At 39.1% G+C, this 20479-nt stretch overlaps 1 protein-coding gene and 1 long non-coding RNA gene across 5 annotated transcripts in view; both read left to right on the top strand.

Annotated features, from left to right (window-relative positions):
• Positions 1-8943, top strand: part of LOC116693920 (uncharacterized) — a 17478-nt gene extending 8535 nt beyond the window's left edge. The window contains exon 3 of the long non-coding RNA XR_004333032.1: positions 8884-8943. This is a non-coding gene — a long non-coding RNA (uncharacterized LOC116693920). The remainder of the gene's footprint in view (positions 1-8883) is intronic.
• kcnq1.2 (potassium voltage-gated channel, KQT-like subfamily, member 1.2) overlaps positions 1-20479 on the top strand; it is a 191783-nt gene that overhangs the window by 15799 nt on the left and 155505 nt on the right. For all 4 annotated transcript variants that reach the window (XM_032523241.1, XM_032523242.1, XM_032523238.1 and 1 more), the window contains exons 3-6: positions 15141-15231; positions 19570-19696; positions 19891-19969; positions 20058-20154. In XM_032523241.1, coding sequence (XP_032379132.1) covers positions 15141-15231; positions 19570-19696; positions 19891-19969; positions 20058-20154 — 394 coding nt within the window. The remainder of the gene's footprint in view (positions 1-15140; positions 15232-19569; positions 19697-19890; positions 19970-20057; positions 20155-20479) is intronic.

Genomic DNA, 20479 nt, shown 5'->3' with positions numbered 1-20479 from the left:
CATTCTGGGGCCTCTTCTGTTTAACATATACACACTGGCTCAGATTTTGGAAAACAACAAAATAAATTACCATAGTTATAAATGTTATCTTATGCAAACTTGACTTGAACTTTTCTATTTGAAGGTCAAGCTTTAAACAGGCTGTAAAAAACATGGCAGACACTACAGGTAGTGGCAGTGGAAGTGTATGTGATGTCTGAAACACAAGAGGTTGCACCCTGACTGGACTGTGACTGAATGAGAGATGGCAGAAGGAAGTGACAAATTAGGAACACAAACAGTATAAGAAATGGACAGACTTCGACGGAGACCAGTGAAGGCAATTAGGAGCACTTTTCCGGTGACGGCTGAGCGTATTGCGCAGCCCTTAACCTGAGCTTGACGCCGTAGATCATGACAAACCCATCTGAAATTTGTAAATCTTCTGGTAGCTGTGCCCATAGACGTTTTGATTGGAATCGTTCCAACATTCCAACGTATGTTTATGAGTTGAATTGTGAGCTAGGTTTTAAAACATGTAAGTTAGGCTAATAAATCATGGTCAAAAACACTTGAACAGAATGTTTTTCTTTATTTCACTTTAGGATTCCCTGATTGCCTGCGAGCTTCTCCTGACTATACGGTAATTTCCCTACTGTGTGACAGAAAGTTGCATGGTCATGATTTAACCGTAAGCCTATTTTTACAAAAACAGCTGCTAGTGAGATACAAGGTAATGGCCTTTTATACATTGTCATGTTTCTTTAGAAACAAAAAATGGACAAATAGTCTTTAAACACAGATGTAAAGTTTTTTTGCTGTCAAATTGACGCCAAAATGAGGTATGCTTTCTGAATGCACGCTTACTTACCCTTGAGTAGGAAGCGGGTTAGAGATGGACAAAGGTGATGGCGGGACTTATGAAACTGGAGAATGGGCTGTAGTTAGAAAAAATCTACGCAAAAAAGAGTAGAGATGTTATATAGGATAACAGTGATAATGATTGTATCTGAAAACAAGTGTAGCAGAAAGAAGTAAAGGTGAGTTTAAGGTGTTAGTCAAACTTGTGCAAGAGAGAGCGTCATTGGGCACATGGAATCCAATGAAGTTAACTAAAATCATTACTAAGGAAATCTGAGTGCCAAGATATTGAGAAATGGATCAATGTTAATCATATGTAAGGATGGAGAACAACAAGTGAGAGCAATCCGGAGAATAAAGTAGATGACAAAGAAAGTGCAGTGTTCTAATATTAAAAGCAAAATGTTGGTCAGGGGAGTTGTGACAGGGATTCCGCTAAGATTACCAATTATGCAACATCATGACTTGCGTAAACATACATGCCGACTTTCTTAAGCCAAGTGGCCTTGTTATCTGTACACATTGAGCTATCCGTGTGGATGTCTTCACTGATACAGCGCGTAAACATACACGCCACTTGCTGAACTAAAATCATTACTAAGGAAATCTGAGTGCCAAGATATTGAGAAATGGATCAATGTTAATCATATGTAAGGATGGAGAACAACAAGTGAGAGCAATCCGGATGAATAAAGTAGATGACAAGAAAGTGCAGTGTTCTAATATTAAAAGCAAAATGTTGGTCAGGGGAGTTGTGACAGGGATTCCGCTAAGATTACCAGATTATGCAACATCATGACTTTGCGTAAACATACATGCCGACTTTCTTAAGCCAAGTGGCCTTGTTATCTGTACACATTTTGAGCTATCCGTGTGGATGTCTTCACTGTATACAGCGGGCGTAAACATACACGCCACTTGCTGAACAAAAATCATTACTAAGGAAATCTAGTGCCAAGATATTGAGAAATGGATCAATGTTAATCATATGTAAGGATGGAGAACAACAAGTGAGAGCAATCCGAGATAAAGTAGATGACAAGAAAGTGCAGTGTTCTAATATTAAAAGCAAATGTTGGTCAGGGGAGTTGTGACAGGGATTCCGCTAAGATTACCAATTATGCAACATCGACTTTGCGTAAACATACATGCCGACTTTCTTAAGCCAAGTGGCCTTGTTATCTGACACATTTTGAGCTATCCGTGTGGATGTCTTCACTGTATAAGCGGGCGTAAACATCAACGCCACTTTATCGTGTTTATTGCCACTTGCCATGTTATCGCGTGAAGAAAGCAACAGTTAAGTTTAGGAAACGTGACACATGGTTGGGGTTAGGAAAAGAAGAACGGGGTTGGCTTTAGTTAAAAAGAAACCAACTGATGAGTTTAGGTGTATGATACAAATTAGCATATCACACATACACCATTTTATGAGATCAGTCTTGAAGATGATATCAAAGGTAATATAATGATTGCAAAAATAAGTGAGGTCAGATGTCTGAAAGCAAACCAGAATGGGATTAAAACAAATAGTCTGTAAATAGTAATCAGTTGTGATAATCTGTGATGATAAGGATAAGGTGTTCATAGGATATTTGTGCTATGTTGTTAGGCCGTATTTCCCCCCACCCCTAAGACGTTTTAAGTGTCAGAGATTTGGACATGTTGCGGCCTTGAGCAAGGGAAAGCAGAGATGTGGTGGAGATTATGAGTATGGCAAATGTGAAGAGGGGGCAAAGCTGAAGTGCTGCAATTGTGGAGGGGAACATAGTTCAGCAACCAGGGAATTAGCTACGCTGAGGCAGCAAAAAGGGTTTCAGGAGACAAGCAGGTCACAAGGCAAAATGAAAATAAGAACAAAGATGCAGGAAAATGGAACAGTTGTGATAAGATGAAAGAGGAAACTTTGATTGTGAGTAAAAATGATTTTGTTCTATTTATGGCACAGATAGTCAACTGTTTAGCACAGACAAATACTAGAAATGAAAGGATCAAAATAGTTGTCAAATCAGCTGAAAAGTATTTTGATGTGAGAGGGCTTCACTGGAAAATGGTTAAAGATAGTCTTAATAAAGATCTCCAAGTTTCTCAGGCATGGGCTGGATCTTCCTAATGGTGTTAATTGAACTTCAGTGGAGTACAAGATTGTCTATAACAAACACCATGTTCAAGCATAGGTATGCTCATAAGTGTACGTGGTACCAGACCACCCTAGGTTGAAGGTCAATGATTGATTTTTATAATCGTTTCATCTGATCTGAAGCCATATGTTTTGGATGCTTGGGTGAAGAGAGGGGCGGAGCTGTCAACTGATCACCATCTGATGGTGAGTTGGGTCAGGGGATGGGGGAAGACTCTGGACAGACCTGGTAAGCCCAAAAGGGTAGTGCGGGTTAATTGGGAACGTCTGGAGGAGTCCCCTGTACGACAGACTTTCAACTCACACCCCCGGTGGAGCTTTTCATGCATCCCTGTGGAGGCTGGGGGCATTGAACCAGAGTGGACAATGTTCAAAGTTTCCAGTTCAGTGTTCCAGGCACGTCCAGCTGGGAGGAGGCCTCGGGGAAGACCCAGGACTAGGTGGGGGGATTATATATCCAACCTGTCCTGGGAAGGCCTCGGGATCCCCCAGTCGGAGTTGGTTAATGTGGCTCAGGAAAGGGAAGTTTGGGGTCCCTTGCAGGAGCTGCTGCCCCCGCGACCCGATGCCAGATAAGCGGACGGAGATGGATGGATGGACGGAATGCAAGAAGCTTAACAGCGAATGGTCAAGAATTCAAGAAGTATAATAATAAATAATAATTTGGAAGAGAAACCTAACGTTTTTTATATGCAAGACACATGGCTAAAACTACAGTTGGATTTTGTTATAAAGGGTTACACTGCAGTAAGAAAAGAGGGAAACTGGAAGAGGGGGAGGAGTTGCAACATTCATACAGATTGGAATGAGTTACAGAGTTGTGTATGTGAGAACAGGTCATGAAGCAATTGGGATCAAGATATGGCCAGAAAGAGGCCCTATAGGTATAACTAATTATTATTATCCATGTGGACAATTAAGTCAAGATATTTTAGAGGATGTTGTTGTTCTCCATATCAAAGTGGGTTTAATGGATACAATGGATTCAGTGTTGTGCTTGAAATCAGGAATAAGGAAAGTGCAGACCACTAAGGAAGTAGTGATTGCTGTATTCTTTGATGTTTAAAAGGTATATGATATGCTCTGAAAATAAGGACTACTTATTAAGTTGAACTCTTTGGGAATTGGTGGTAGAGCATATAATTGGGTTTTGGATTTTTTTACTTGAGAGAAACAAGTTAGAGTAGGTGATGAATACTCTAGTGTTAATGTGGTGGAGAATGGTAGACTGCAAGGGGTTTCAACATTATGATAAACAATTAAGAAAAGGCCATTTATCATTATACACTACTGAGTTGATGACAGTGTTACTGGCATTACAGTGGATAGAGAAGAAGGGTTTACCCAAAACTGTTATTGCATTTGACAGTTTTTCAGCACTTTCTAGCATGCAGATCATCATCTAGAACAGATATCAATAAAATATTTATTATATTGTACAGAATGCAAATTAAGGGTATATTTACAAGTTTCATTTTGATTCCTGCCCATGCTTGTGTGGTGGATATTCTGGCCAAACAAGCACTTAAGATACCTACAGGTCCCAGTGAGAAAAGCGGAAGTTAAATCATTCCTCAGGAAATATGCTCAAACAACATGGCAGGAGTATTGGAACATTAGTGAGTAACAGAAAGGCGTAATTACAATATACTGTTCAAAGACGTGTTGATGGTGGGAGGAAGGTGGGCTTTAAACAAAAGGGAAAAAAAATATCATTACTCATCTCAGAATTGGCCATACAGGTCTTAATTATTCATTGCATAAACTAGGCAAACATTCTAATGGCAAATGCACATATTTTTACCAGCAAGAAACTGTTGAACACATTCTAATTCATTGCAAGGAATACAACACCCAGAGAGAGCATCTTTTTTCAGACACCTTGTAATGCATACCACAACATCTTTTCACTGTCAGAACTTTTGGGGAAAACAGCCAACAAGGTATATCACTATATTATTACATTTCTAAAAGAAATTGATTTAGTAAAGAGGATTTAGGTTTTATTTTTTATTTTTTGCTGCATTTATCTCTTCTTATCACTCCAGTCCAGTTGGTGGCAGTAATGGACCTCCAAGGTGGTTATCCAACTGCTAATAACCAAAACGAAGAATAAGAAGGTAGTGGCAGTAAATGGCTGTGGCTGAGAAGCAAGTGAGTGAATTGGGTAAATGTTTGTAGATGTAGGATTTCATATTTAATAGTTATATTGCCTTAAGATGTTATCAAGATAGCTTAATGGGGTAAGCTGGTGCTAGCACTGAAAACTAAAGTTGGATTGTGAAAATAGGCTTTGCTAGCAAAATCTAATCTTTGTATGTCCTGAATGTGAGATTGTGGACTTGTGTATGGAGGGAATCTTCAACCAAACTTTACAACAATTTAAACACAACCAGCCTATTATGGCCCGGAAGCTAAAAGTGTACAACTAGCATGCTAGTGCTACTGTTAGTTGACTAACTGTGTGTGTGTCTATACTGTATATTATTGCACATGCATCTACTATGCAAGTGTAAACATCAGAAATACTTTATTAAACATTTAACACATTTAAACATGTCCCATTCTTGTCATCCACATTTTTTGAGATCACATTGTTCCTTCTTTCTGTATTTAGTTGATATTTCTCAAGCTTATAATGCCTTAGTGTCACTGTTGATAGAGAAGAGGGTTTGGTGTGGCTCAATACTGTTCTTATTTTAGTGAAGCTGGACAGATCTGCAGTCAGTAATACCCGCTAAAGCCCCAGCTGTTTTGTTTTAATCAGATTCCAGGGGTTTTGGACTGGCTAAATAAGGTTGGCGAATGTTTGCGAGTGTACCAGTCGTGTCAACAGCAAACAGCTCCCCATGGTGTCAGTGCGGAAAGCTTTAAGATATGGCATTAGTAAATTGCTCCATCCAGCTACTATCTTCACACAGCCTGACTAAATGCCAAGCGGCAACCATCCAGTGCTGTGAAATGAAGCCAATGTGAAAGTGCCAAGAACTGCAGTTTATCGAGTGGCCACTTGAGACAGTTCCCAAAACGGAGTTAATCCCCATATAACACCATGTAAAAATGTATAACTTTGCAACAAAGTAAAACATGTTGTCAGCCTGGTGCAAAAAAGTTCTGCATAATTCTGCTTTGAGTGACAGTTGGGTTTCCATCACAGGAGGTGAGTATAGACTGTAGGCTTCATTCGGCCCACTTCAGCCCCAGCCATGCCCTACCTCTTTGCCCATTTTTGGATTAGCCGACGCAAGCACTGCCAAGACAGTGACAGCTGCCCACTCTGAGCTTCATTTTGTCTCTTCAGAAAACCATGGGTGACGTCACGGAGACTACATCCATATTTTATACTGTCTTTGCTAAATGCACAGCCTTCCAACATTGCAGGGGTTGGGTGTGTTTTGCATTGTTTTGTTAAATTTTGGGAACTTTTTATATGTCAATAAAAATAGGTGGCAAACTTGAAGCCATGAAAACTTCAATTACCACAGATTTTGTTTGCATGTTATACTTTTACAAAGTATTTCCTAACTTAATTAGAACAGTGCATAATGCTTCAGACTAGTTTGTTATCAGTAAACTAAAATAATAAAACATGATATTTATGTCCCATTTGCATCAGTGATTAGTACAGTCTACAGTCTAATCTACTGTACATTCCAACTGTACTTTGCTGTGTGAATTTTTTGTGGCAGAAAAGTTTGTACAGGTTTTGAACAGCTATTTTTAATTGCTAGCATGAACTAAATGCAGTTTTCAACCAACAGCAACATTGTACAACAGAGGTGTGTAACACCTGAGAAATGTCACTGAAATTAAATCAAAGAAGTTATAGAATTTTGATACCACTTCTGGCAACATGTGAAGTCCCGTGGATATTGCATTGCACTGCTGTACCTCCAAAACCATAGTCCCATGCGATGAATGAAAACAGATTACATTACCTTTTCAATTGCCTACATGCCCATGACATCATGTTTATAGTTATACTAATATGATGATCTCATTTCAAAACAGGAAATGGGTATTGAGTTGACTTTTCCTGCCCTCATCTTAACCTGCACTGTCTTGTCTCTTTTCTTCCTTCCTCTTTTTAATGCCACTGCCCGGTAACAACATAGTATACCACAAATTGTTATTGCCAACAGCCAATCACTGACTGATGATACTACATCAGCCAGTTAATGATACTACAATTCAACATGGTAACAACCACAAACAAACTGGTTGGCCGAACTACTCATGCAAACATATAGCGAGTTTGAACATGTATTTAGATAAAAAATAGCAACACAGCGGTTGCTGTAAAATAGCAAGAATTGGTGTGGGAGAAAATTGTTGCTCGAGTCAATGCGTAAGCTCTAATATAGTGTATTATTTCATATTTAATCACAGGTAACCTATAATAATACTGATGAAAATTGGAATGGTAGTAGGCTGCACCTATCCTTTCATTTCGGTGCAATCCTGCGGGCAAAAAAGTAAACTACGACTAATCCCATTCTGAGGTTGCAGCACCATCATTAACAATATTATGATTTACAATCATTTATTTCTTTTTAATGTCTCTTACTGGTTTGTGTCCAGGGAACTCCACACAAACGTTTAAAACATGTCACATTCTTCTGACGGCGCTTTACTAAAATGCTCCCCATCAACAATGTTGTAAAGTAAACTGCCAGCGGCATTCAACAGTGTTCAACATAAGAAATACATGAGGAATTTACTACTACAAATGTTTTTACTAGTGATTTAGTTGAAAAGGCTCTACCTATTGAACAAGCTCCCAAAATCTACAACATTCAGAGATGGCTGTAAGCAGACGTAAATATTAATGTTGTCATGTAAACAATTCCAAAGACGTTTTAACAAATAGGATGGAGGAGGGCAGGATGGTGAGGCAGTTGCAGCCACACGTGATAGTGACATGAGGATCAGCAAAGTAATAAATGGAGAGAACTTGTCCTTTGTGTTCTTTGCAGCATCACATTTCTGGAAATTTGAATTTTAAATCGAGCAATAAGTATGCATTCACATCCTTGAGTTAATGATTGCTTTAATATGGTTATTATTTGACTTTACATGGTGTCCTGGGTGTTGAATAATTAGCTTTTAGCGTAAATGTATAATCTACAGAGGGATGGATTTACTCTGCCTTGTTTTTAGTTGTCTTGCACACCTCAAATATTTCAGTTTAGGGCTGCACAATATGAGGAAATTATGCTATAAGGTTGGTATATCTCGCGATAACATTCTTACTTTCGATAAACAAACAGATATTAAAGTACTCAGTTTTGCCTTTCTGCTGCTTTCAGTTTTCTGCTAAAATACAACAAATTGATTGTTGAATTTAAAACAAATTAAAGAAAATTATGTCTAACATTCTATTATTGAACAAATTGAACATTGAAAATAAAAGGCACTACTAAAAAAGAATGACAGTTACATTTTATAATTGTTATTTTCTTTTAACCAACACAAATGAGTGTCTTTTGCGTTATGTTGCAGCCTTTCGTGATATGTTTATTACGCCCATTGATTGTCAGTCCCATATATCAAAGACACTACACCAAATCTCACTGGCCTCTCCAGATGCCACTCCAGCATCCCAAGATTGGACTGGTGGTTTTCAGTGTTGGATGCTGGACCATCACAGCAACATAAGACATGCTGTTTACTGTTGTGGAGGCCAAAGAAGACCAAACCAAAATAGCATCCTCAGTGTCACTGCGGGTTTAGACTCTGTGCCTCACCTTGGTCACCTTAATGGATATGAGCCTGTACCAAATCTGAGGGGATAATGTCACCTCCGCTCACCCTCTTGTTGATAACTCGCTGGCTTCCAGAATTATGGATACACTCAGAACATTATGCTCCAATGCATTTGCATTTAGCTTGCATTTTTGTAGACACGACAATCACTCACCGTTCAGCAAAATTCGCCGTATTGAAACCAAAATAGGTGACCTACGTTTTCGATAAAAAAATGTTTTGGGGGGGGGTTCAAGAGATTTAGTGATCTGTGAACAGTTGCAAGTGCCAGAAGGGAGCGCGAGTGCATGGAAATATTAGCGCGAAAGGCCTTGCATCAGCAGTTTTTCTCTGGGAAGAAAGGGGAATACAATTACCTGATTGGTTTTTTGCGCGTGCTGACCAGAGCGTGCACACCAAGGGGTGCAGCTAGACCGTCAGAAGCTGAAAGCACGCCTGCCCCCGGCGATTTAGCTAGCTACCTGACTGAATTTGGTGAGTGATGGTTTCAATAATTTTAAGATTTTCTGGTATATCTAAGTTACCCAGGAGCTCTGTTGACATATGCTTAGCTAACGTTAGCTACAGCTTGATGAATTGAATCATTGAACACAGCAGGAGGGAACGCAACGTTAGCAAGCTAGCTAAAGTTCCGGGGGAAAATTGTTAGCTAACGCTACCGTTAACGTTAGCCTAACATTAGCTAGATGTTGTTATTAAAGTTAGCTGTCAGCAGAGATGGGAAGTAAGGAAGTACAAATACTTTGTTACTGTACTTGATTTTTCTGATATTTTTACTTTACTATTTTTTGTGGCGACTCTTTTACTGCTTATATTTTAACACAAAAACTGTAAGTCGTATAACTTATGTTGTCATTTGTGGTGCCCTTACCTAATATACTGGCATGAAATGGCTTGCATAATACTTAGTAAGGAGGTCATAATATTTTTGTCTCATGGCTGAAGTTAAGTTTCTCCAGCTCTCCCCAGGTTGGCAAAAAATGCATCTTAAAATGCATCAGATTGATGCGTTAAAATATGGATTATTTAAAATTTTCTTCAGGGGGAGCATGAACCCTGACCCCCATAGAGGGCTAATATCCTTCTCACCTTTTTCACCACTGATCCGTTTTCATGCCTGTTTTGTCTTAATCTCAATTCAAGACAAGGAGTGGGGGGCGTGTGCGTGCCTATATTGAACGGTAATCCTCACTGTCCCGTGTTTCTGTGTGTTTGTGTGCGTGCGTGCGCGCATGTGTTGAGCAGTAATCCTCTCTGTCCCATCTGCCCAATATATCAATGTCTGTGAGTAAGGGGAATCCTGCATCAGGAGTCTTCCCTTCATCACCCCACATTGTCTTAATTCTCATTATACAACTTGAGAGACCAGGAATGAGCTAGTGAATTAGAAGACCACTTCTACCTCTTTCTTAATTTGTACTGGATCAAATGGGTGTCCAGTATACAGGTGTGGATCACATGGGTGCCTGATAAACTTAGAATAATAATAATAATAATATTAATACAACTGTGTAGTGGTCTCGGTGCAGCATTTGCAAGTATTTCCTTCGTGTGGGAGTATATGCATTATTTTGTATGTAACATTAATAATGATAAACAACAAACACTTACATAACCCTTCCAGCAAATGGCATGTAATCCAGCTTGCAGTACACAGCATCATATGTAATCCCACCCATTGTATTTTTAAAATTAGCTCGATCATGATGGGGCATGCAAACACTCGCATAGTATTGTCATGTAAAAGCACTCAAAAAATGTGTTCTAAGGATTATTAATGGAATGGTGAAAATACTTAATCCATGTAGAGTCAAGAGAGACCCAGCAAAGCCCCTCATGAACCTTTTAAAACATTTAGAATAAATAACTGAACAGTGCAGTGGCTTAAGAATAAAATACTAAACTAAATACTAAACTAAGTAGGAAAACAAGGGAAAAATGATTGATACTCATTAACAGATTTAACTTAATTTAAATGTTATAAGACTTAAGTGTACTGTAAGTGTCAAAAGAAAATGCAAGTAATGTTTAGTTTAAACAAGAAAAACTAAACGCTAAGATCCTTGATCAGAAATTAATCTTAAGGAATCCAATGATCAAAAGACATGCAGTACAAAAAATATTTTGAGGCACCACATATAAAATGAATTTATAAAAGGCAGTTTATGGTGTTTTTTTAGTAATCATTATGATGTATTTTCAAAAACCAACTTGGCATTTGGGAAAATATAAGGGACACTTTTTTCCTGACATTTAAAAAAAGAAAAAAGAAAATAAAACGAGAAATAATCGGCAGTTGAATTGATAATAAAAACTTCTCTCTTCCTCTCCCACTTCTTTGCTCTTTGCCTTCACTCTCAATTTAATCCTGTCATTCCCTCTATGCACCTCGGCTTCCTCTACTTTCATTAAGGTGTGCTGGTAGTGGATGTTCAACTCACAAGGCTATATTTGTAGACTATGTATATACACCGACAGATGGACAGTCTCGTCGGAATTTTTCACTGTTGCTAGGAGACGTGGAAACATTCTGTCGGCTGTTAATACAAGCAGATTGACGACAAAAAGAAAAGCAGAGACAAAGTACCTCAACGTTGTTGTGGCTAGTTAACTGCTTGTTTTTTTTATTTTATAGTATAAATTTATATTTGTATGCATCGCTCAATGTTAAACAGAAAAATGTACTCAATTGGGTGATTGTTGTCTGTGGCAAAATCACTGGTGATTAACAGAAAATTCCGTCTGTTCTGCTGCAGACTCCATTCTGTGTAACATCTCGCAACCTCCCCTTTTTAGAGTCTCATTAGCCAAAACCAACAGAACGTTATGAATACTCACATGCACATATGACTACTCTTTCATGCCCTCTTCCATCTCTCAACTAAACTCTATAAGGAAAAGAATCCATCCATCCATCCATTCAGGTTTTGAAGTTAGCACCGCCACCAGCCAATGGCGGGTACTCTTTCAAAGTGGCGGGTGACTCTGCCTTTTATACCAGCCACAGTGGTGGGTGGAGTAGTTTTGGAGTGGTTTAAAAAATGTGGCAATATATCCCCAGTAGTAGGAGGCCCGCCGCAGAGTCAGCAGTAGCAACTGTTGAGGGCAAAGTAAAGAAAAAGAGAAGGTACTTTTTCGAATAAGTGGTGAAGGGAAAACAAGGGAATGGTTAGCCTATTAGGGTTGGGCAATGTCCACTAAATTGCCAGTTGATCAGACATTCATTCAAATGCCCTCTATAAATAGATTAATAGATTAGTTGAACCTACTCGTCTTCAGAAAATGCAAACAATTTGTTTGTTACATGAACAATTAACCTTAAATGAGAAGCAATAAAAGACCACGAGTCATCCAAGTCTCATATTAAGTGCACTGCCATATAGCTGGCAAAGATGGGACCCCAGGAGCAGAGTGTGGCAATAAAAGCTTTAATTCTTTTTCACATCACTTTTTAATTGCTTACATTAATAACATATGTATTAATAATACAACATAATGTATTGAAGCAATTCAAAATATGCTACTGCAATTTCTTTTATAAATTTGAATTCCGGACAAAGTGGCTGATAAAAATATGTGGCTGGTAAAATTGGGCATCCACAAGCCACGGTAGCTGGTGGGGAAAAAAGTTAATTTCCCACCCTGCATCAATTCATCAACCACTTATCTGGGATCGGGTCTCGGGGGCAGCAGCTACAGCAGAGGATAGCAAACTTCCTTTTCCCAAGCCACAGCTCTGACTGGGGGAACCTGAGGCATTCCCAACCCAGTGTGGAGATATACAGTGGGGCTTGAAAGTTTGGCACCCCTGGAAAATCTTGTTATTAATGTGCATAAAGAAGCCAAGAAAAGATGGAAAAAATCTCCAAAAGGCATTAAATGAAAAAGTTCGGTTTTATTTCCATCATTTACACTTTCAAAATAACAGAAAACAAAAAAATGGCGTCTGCAAAAGTTTGGTCACCCTGCTGAGTTAATACCTTGTACTGCCCCCTTTGGCAAGTATCACAGCTTGGAAACGCTTCTTGAAGCCAGCCAAGAGTCTTTCAATTCTTGTTTGAGGTATCTTCGACCATTTTTCCTTACAAAAGTCTTCCAGTTCTTTGAGATTTCTGGACTGTCTGTCACACACTGCTCTTTTAAGGTTTATCCATAGATTTTCAACTATGTTGAGGTCAGAAGATTGTGAAGGCCATGGCAAAACTTTCAGTTTATGCCTCTTTATGTCTGCAATACAACCCCAAAGCATGATTGATCCCCCCCCCCCCATGCTTAACAGTTGGACAGAGGTTCTTTTCATAAAATTCTGTGCCCTTTCTTCTCCAAACGTACCTTTGCTCATTCCGGCCAAAAATTTCTATTTTAACCTCATCGGTCCACAGAACTTGTTTCCACAATGCGTAAGGCTTGTCGATATGTTCATTTGCAAACTTCAAACGCTGATTTTAGTGGTGAGGACGTAGAAGAGGTTTTCTTCTGATGACTGTTCCATGAAAGTATCTCTTTATAGTGGAAGGGTGTACCAAAACTCCAGTGTCTGCCAGTTCTTTCTGAATGGATCGTGCAGTCAAACGTGGGTTTGGACTTGCTTTTCTCACAATCCTGCGAGCTGTTCTGTCTGATAATTTTCTTGGTCTTACAGATCTTGCTTTAACTTCCACTGTTGCTGATGACTTCCATTTCTTAATTACATTCCGAACAGAAGATGTTGGCATCTGAAAACGCTCTGCTATCTTCTTATAGCTTTCTCCTGCTTTTTGAGCATCAACTATTTTTAGTTTCAGTTTTCTAGACAACTGCTTAGAAAAACCCATGGTGCTGATTGTTGGGGCAAGGTCAGATGAGTCTGGGCATTTAAAACCTTAAGACTGACATCACCTGGTCTTTCCAGATGATGATTGAGAACAATCCATGACACTGTCAGGTGTCAGCTTTCTAAAGGGGGCAGTGCATGCTATAAACTCTGCAGGGTGCTCAAACTTTTGCAAACACCATTTTTTTTGTTTTCTGTTTTTTTGAAAGCGTAAATGAAGGAAATAAAATCTAACTTTTTATTTTCATTTTCACATTATACGACTGTTTAATCTGTCATTTGATGCCTTTTGGAGAGTTCTCCATCTTTTCTTGGCTTCTTCATGCACATTAATAAAAGTTTTTTACCTGGGTGCCCAAACTTTCAAACCACACTGTAATCTCTCCACGTAGTCCTGGGTCTTCCCCTAGGTCTCCTAACAGCTGGACTTGACCGAACGACCTGGGCTGCCTTCTTTTAACTGAAAGGAGCAGCGGCTCTACTCCTAGTTCCTCACGGATGGCTGAGTCTTCAGGCTCAGCTCTCTTTTCATTACAATGCTCTGATTCTCTGAAGAGATCACACCTCCAGATCTACAAAACACATGTAGACCGGATGGGCATACTCCAAGGCCTCCTCCTGGATCCTTGCAAGAGTGAAGAGCTGGGTCGTTGTTCCACGGCCAGGACAGAATTGGCATTGTTTCTCTTCAATCTGAGGTCCACCTATTGGCTGAATCTTCCTTTCCAACTCCTTGGAGTATACTTAACCAGGGTGGCTGAGAAGTGGGACATCCCAGCATTGCCTCTACCATAGAGGGCATGTTAGTTGGATTCAGGAGTTTCTTAAAGTGCTACTTCTACTGCCCGTATATCTTTTCAACTGATGTCAACAGCGTCCCATACTTACTGTACACAGCTTGGATGGTTTCCCGTTTTGCCCTGCTTAATTGGCGGACTGTTTTCCAGAAGCACCTTGGTGCCGACTGACAGTCCTTTTCCATGACTTCTCAGAACTTCTACCACATCAACTGCTTTGCCTCTACTACAGGAAAGGCTACAGTCCTTTGGGCTTGTCGGTACCTTACAACCGCCTCCAGAGTCCTCTGGGATAACATATCTTGGAAGGATTCTTTCTTCAGTCGGACGGCTTCCCTGACCACCAGTGTCCACCACGGTGTTCAAGGGTTACCGCCCCTCGAGGCACCTACAACCTTGAGAACACACCTCCCTGCCGCAGCTTCAGCAATGGAAGCTTTGAATATAGCCGCCTTCGGTTCAATGCCGCCAACTCCACAGGGATGTGGAGGTTGGGGACCTAAATTTTAAATATTTAATAATTTTTTAAATTATTTTATTTTGTGTTCAGTGCTGTCATTGTTCAACCAGTTGCTGTTGCGGGACAAATACAGTAATTGTTTGATTTATCCTTTTTATGTAGTAAGGATAAATTGAAGGTTATCATCAGATACTTGAATGAAGGTCAGATTTATAAAACAATAAATATATATAGTAAAAAATGTTTCCTGCTTTGTTTTTTTAATCAATTAATTAGGTGATATGTGGTGACAACTGACTGGAAAAAACGTTTTTCTTCCTACAGCTTCGTCATGGTACTGGTGTGTCTAATCTTCAGTGTGCTGTCCACTATAGAGCAATATGCAGAGTTTGCTACAGGAACCCTCTTCTGGATGGTGAGTACTATTATTGTGCTGATATACCAAACATAAAACTTATACAACTCCACAAAAAGTCTAAATCTACAAGCATCTTAATATTTCACTCACATGGGTTGTACATGTAATGGTTGCATTAGGGAACAAGTATTGTTAGCGTGTCACAATGGGCTCCGGGAACCTTTTCTCTAAAATAAACTACAATTAAATAGATTTAATGGATAATGATGAGAAAGTCATTGTAGCCTACATAATGAAGTACTGAGATTCTGATGGTGTTATTTAGTGATGCTTCCTTGACAGAGATAGATCTTGATGAAGAGAGAGAACAAAAGAGTCCAAAGCTATTATAGCTGCACTGCAGTTGCCTCCTGTATCCACATGATGGAGACAGAAGATCTTGGCTGGAAGGATTCTACTCGCCATCTTACACCACAGCCACAAAAATAGTACAAACCTCTAAAAGACTAATCCCTTTTACCATCATACAACTTCCGCCAACTTGTATCGCATCAATCCAAAGCCCTTAACAGTAGGTAACATGTGTACGTATTGCATGTTATTAGCATGGGAATGGTCAGAAGCCACTGATTTTAAGCTATTGGGATGCCACTGGTTATGCAGAATTATTTGGCCTCACACAGACTGTACTTACTAATACTGGCTGGTAAATTGGCTTTTTTGTAGCTTATTAGACTATTAAGGTTGCTAAGTGATGCAATAAATCCAGGGCTTACAACAGATAGAGAACTCTATGGTTCTTGTTTGGAAACACTACAAAGAGTTTGCATCATCTATCTCTTGACAGCACACTGTAAATATAAACGTAGCTACTCTGCATAGTCATGCACAGTTTACACAAAGGTTCGACATACAGAAATGGACAGACACACACGCACTCACAAAAACGCACACATGTACCACCTCCTGAGTCCCAGGGGCAAACAAAGGATAGAGTGGACATTGTGTTCTGTAAACCTTCAGCCAGTGCCCTTTGAAGACCTACTATCACAGTTATTCATTTATTTTTACCCAAGAAGAGCCAAATACTCTATCGTTATCTCTAACTCTCGTTCTCTCCCTTTCTTTATCGTCCTCTCCTCCCTCCCTATTCCTTTTTTCTGTTGCTCCATTACTAAAAAGACCAGGAGTTATCAGCCTCATAAAAATGTAAAGAGAAAATTTTAATTTCTGCACACAAAATTACTCTTAGTCTATTCTCTTGAATTGTCAAACCCTGTTTATTTGTACACCTGTGTGTTTGTGTGTGTGTGTATACTGTACTGTAATGTGTATTTGTAATGCATGGTTTTGGTTCAATATTAATTGTAAGATAAGATAATACCTTTATCGCGTGTGTGTGTGTGTGTGTGTGTGTGTGTGTGTGTGTGTGAGAGAGCCCTATACTTAGAAAGTTCAGGGTTAGTGGACATATGTGAATCACAGGCTGCTTGTTTTGGATGTAAGAGGGGACATTAGTCCTTGAGGATATTTGGCCTTCAGGGCAGCTGCCAAAGTAAAGCTGACCAGGCTGGACAGGAGACACAGAAGCATGCGCACACACATTCACAGTTACAGGCACACCCATATATCACAAAGATCTCTTCTTTGTCCTCTCTTCTGCCCAGGTATTCTTCATTGCTTCCCTTTATTAGAATTCTTTTGAATCCATTTTACACAACTATTCCTGTGCCCTCACTGTGCGTGTAGGTTTACAGTTATGCAGCAAGCTAAACAAGGTCCCAATAAGGGTTGAAGGCAGCATATTGCCTTTGAGGTTTTTACTGGAAGAAAATGTGATACTGTGAAATCAGCATTGGACAGCAAATGATAGTAATTACAAATCAAAAACAAATGGTTTTGTGAAAATTAGGTGGTGCACTAACAAGGAAGCTGCATTCATACATAAGTCTAGACTAGTTGTCAAAGCATGTTACTTTGTAGCCTCAAGGCTGGACAAAACATTGAATAATTAGCAAAACACCAACCTCATCCCTATAGAAAGTACAGTAATTAATCTAGTAAACATACAAAAACATTTTATTTAACATATTAACAATTAACATACACCTAACAGCCACAACTGTTGGTAAACTGTAAAGAAACTAAACTGGTTGGTGAGAGTATATTTCTGAGATGTAATCATTTTATACTGTGTTCATGCCAATGCCCCTATTCATAAATCTTTAATTCTTAAATATTAAATAATTCATCTCTAAGAAAACAAATCGAATGCTATTATTATCTACAATCCTAGATTAATAACAGGCAACAGGGGTATTACTTTGTATAATGTACCATCCATAAGTTGCAAAAGCTTTATAAAGGTGAATCTAGATGTAATGAGGGACTTTGTGTATGGGTGCATACGTGCACATCCCTTGTTGTGGGACACACAAATGAAGCAATCTAATCACATTTTCCTCTGTTATTGTAATTCCCAAGCAGGTCTTTAAATGAGCTTCATCCTCTTCTGGCTTGACGAGATTATTGCTCTGCAAACGGGTGGCAGTTTTCAGTAAACACATAGTTGCCCGTTTCTGATAAACATCCAAAAACTCTCCAACATCTGGGTGACCCATTTTATGGAATTATTATGACTAATCCCTTCAAATTCCTCACATTTATACGCTACTTTGACTTTCAAATGTTACCCAGATGTCATAATTATTAAACTCAAATTGTAATTTTTTGGCCATCGGTGTTGGTGCTGATGTTTTTAATTAATACAATTAATTAACATCAGACACACATCAGAAGTTGTGTATGTAGAATGCAGCTATCAAATGCTTGCGTGTTAGTAATAGATTACACTTTGTAAATTCCAGAATACAAAGAACTGTTTAAACATTTGTGCGCATGTAACCTCTTTTGTTAAATAATAATTAAATAATACCTATCAGCCAGAAAGGATTTCTATTGATTATACATTGTTGTATCAACACAGCAGCAGGGACTTGAAAGGTAGTCTGTTACTTTCTTAAACAACCAATAAGGCTATGGCTGACTGCTCAAGTTCAATTAAAATGTATGTTATAGGTATCTCGGTTCCAGACCTCTGAATTGCTGCCCAAATTGGAGATTTGGGCAGCCATTCAAATCTGAATGAATAAAGTAAACCCAAATGGTAATTCAGTCTGATTATCAGGCTATGAAGACTTGCTGAACCACTGCTGCCTGTTTCTCTCTTAAACTCTGCCTCTTTATCTTCCTCTCTCTTTGTCTTTAATACAGTGACAAAAAAATAGCAATTAATTAAGATGAATACGGGGTATAGGAATACCAGGCCAGATGACTCAAGCGCAAAGTTGTAAACATGGTTAATTAATGATTATGGGCAAGTGGGCAAACTGAAATTTTAGAAAGCAGAAAAGTGGATCTGTCCATCTGTCTGCCCCATTACTATGATAACCCTGATGGAGGCCTTAGGTTGGTATTACATTGTTTTTCACAGAACTATTGCAAAACTATCACTAAATGTACACATCACTGCATTTTCTCTTTGGGCTGGCAAAAGTGTCTGATTTGATTGACAAGTCATTGTTTTGGGGCTCTGTGGTGCTGTGTTATTGCAGCAGGGCTCATGGTATTAAGTTTCATACAAGAGGTGGTCGGGGAGCAGCCAGTTCAAGCAATCAGCAAGATGACCACCCACATGGCCTTAGGTTTTAACAGACTGTATGGTGGCTAAATATTATGCATACACGGTGGCCAGGAAAACGATCTCAGGCTTAATTAAGTCACAGAGGTTCACATACGTATATGCACATAATAGAAAAACAAATGCATTATGGCACATATTGGAACGCAATTTAAAGAAGAACCAACCTCAACTGATATGCAGGTGCAAATGGTTATTACTGAAAATCAAGCCCTCTTTTTTATTTTGCATCAAGTATAGTGAACTACCTTATTCAACAGCAGAAAGTTTTATAACAAAGAACACCCAAGTTGATTATTTAGCCTTCTTATCTGTTAGGCCGCAGTGTGATAGCATTTCATCCTATGGCTCCAATCCCTTAGCCATTGACCCTGTCTCAATATGAGCTGTCATCAGCCATGTTATCAACCTCCATCTTTTATCCTGGGTGGTTGGGTGGTCTTAGTATTACTAGACCACCTTAGTTTCTCTGTCTCACCCACCTGTCATTACCAATTTATATCATATTGTGTGTATAATGGCTTGATTAATGCTTTTAGATTAGTGTTAATGCATGTCACAGTGTTATCAATGCTTTTAGAGTTGATACCTTATCTACTTCCACATCCACTCGTCCTGTATGTGCTTCACAATTATTGCCGCTGTACTAATGGATTAATGTAACCCTTGCTCTGTGTTTGTATTGTGCTTCACAGGAGATTGTGCTGGTGCTGTTCTTTGGCACAGAGTATGTGGTCCGGCTGTGGTCGGCAGGCTGTCGCAGCAAATATGCAGGCATCAAAGGACGCCTCCGCTTTATCAGGAAGCCCATATCAATCATAGGTGCACCTGGCATTTTCCTTTGCTTCCATTTAAAAACATATGTCATTTATTGTTCTTGTAGATCAACAACTTAGACCATTCAAGTGATGTATAGCATAACTTTAGGGCAATATTTCATTAGAACTGAAATAATTGCAACCCTGATTTGATTATTTGTCTTGTCTCTTTTTACTGCCTGTCTTTATCTCTCACAGATTTGATAGTGGTCGTTGCTTCGATCATTGTGCTTGGTGTAGGATCCAATGGCCAAGTGTTTGCCACGTCTGCCATCAGGTAGAGTGACTTTTTTTGTTCTGCATTTTGTTATTTACTCAAGTAGATGGAGAGGGATCATAAGATAATGAGGTGTTGTGTGTTGCAGGGGCATCCGTTTTCTCCAAATCCTGCGCATGCTACACGTGGATCGACAAGGAGGCACATGGAGGCTCCTGGGATCTGTAGTCTTTATTCATCGACAGGTAGGATGAAAGTATTCAGGCTAATGCTAAAACTATTTACTTTTTTTTGTAATATTTTTTTTTAACACATATCAAATTGATATCTCTCACAATGGACATGCACCTACGATGACAATTTCAGACCCCTCCATGATTTCTAAGTGGGAGAAACAGCAGTGTGTTCAAATACTTATTTTCTTCACTGTATGCATTAAACAAAGTGTTTTCCAGACTATGAATGAATAATGATGTATTGTTGAATTTAGGCTCATAGCTTAGCTTTATTATACCCAACTGCAATGACTGCAAACCTCTTACTTATAGATAGATAGATAGATAGATAGAT

Source organism: Etheostoma spectabile, chromosome 8, assembly GCF_008692095.1.
Source record: "Etheostoma spectabile isolate EspeVRDwgs_2016 chromosome 8, UIUC_Espe_1.0, whole genome shotgun sequence".
In the NCBI taxonomy this organism is placed as follows: Eukaryota; Metazoa; Chordata; class Actinopteri; order Perciformes; family Percidae; genus Etheostoma; species Etheostoma spectabile.
This window is presented reverse-complemented; position numbering and strand designations above follow the sequence as displayed.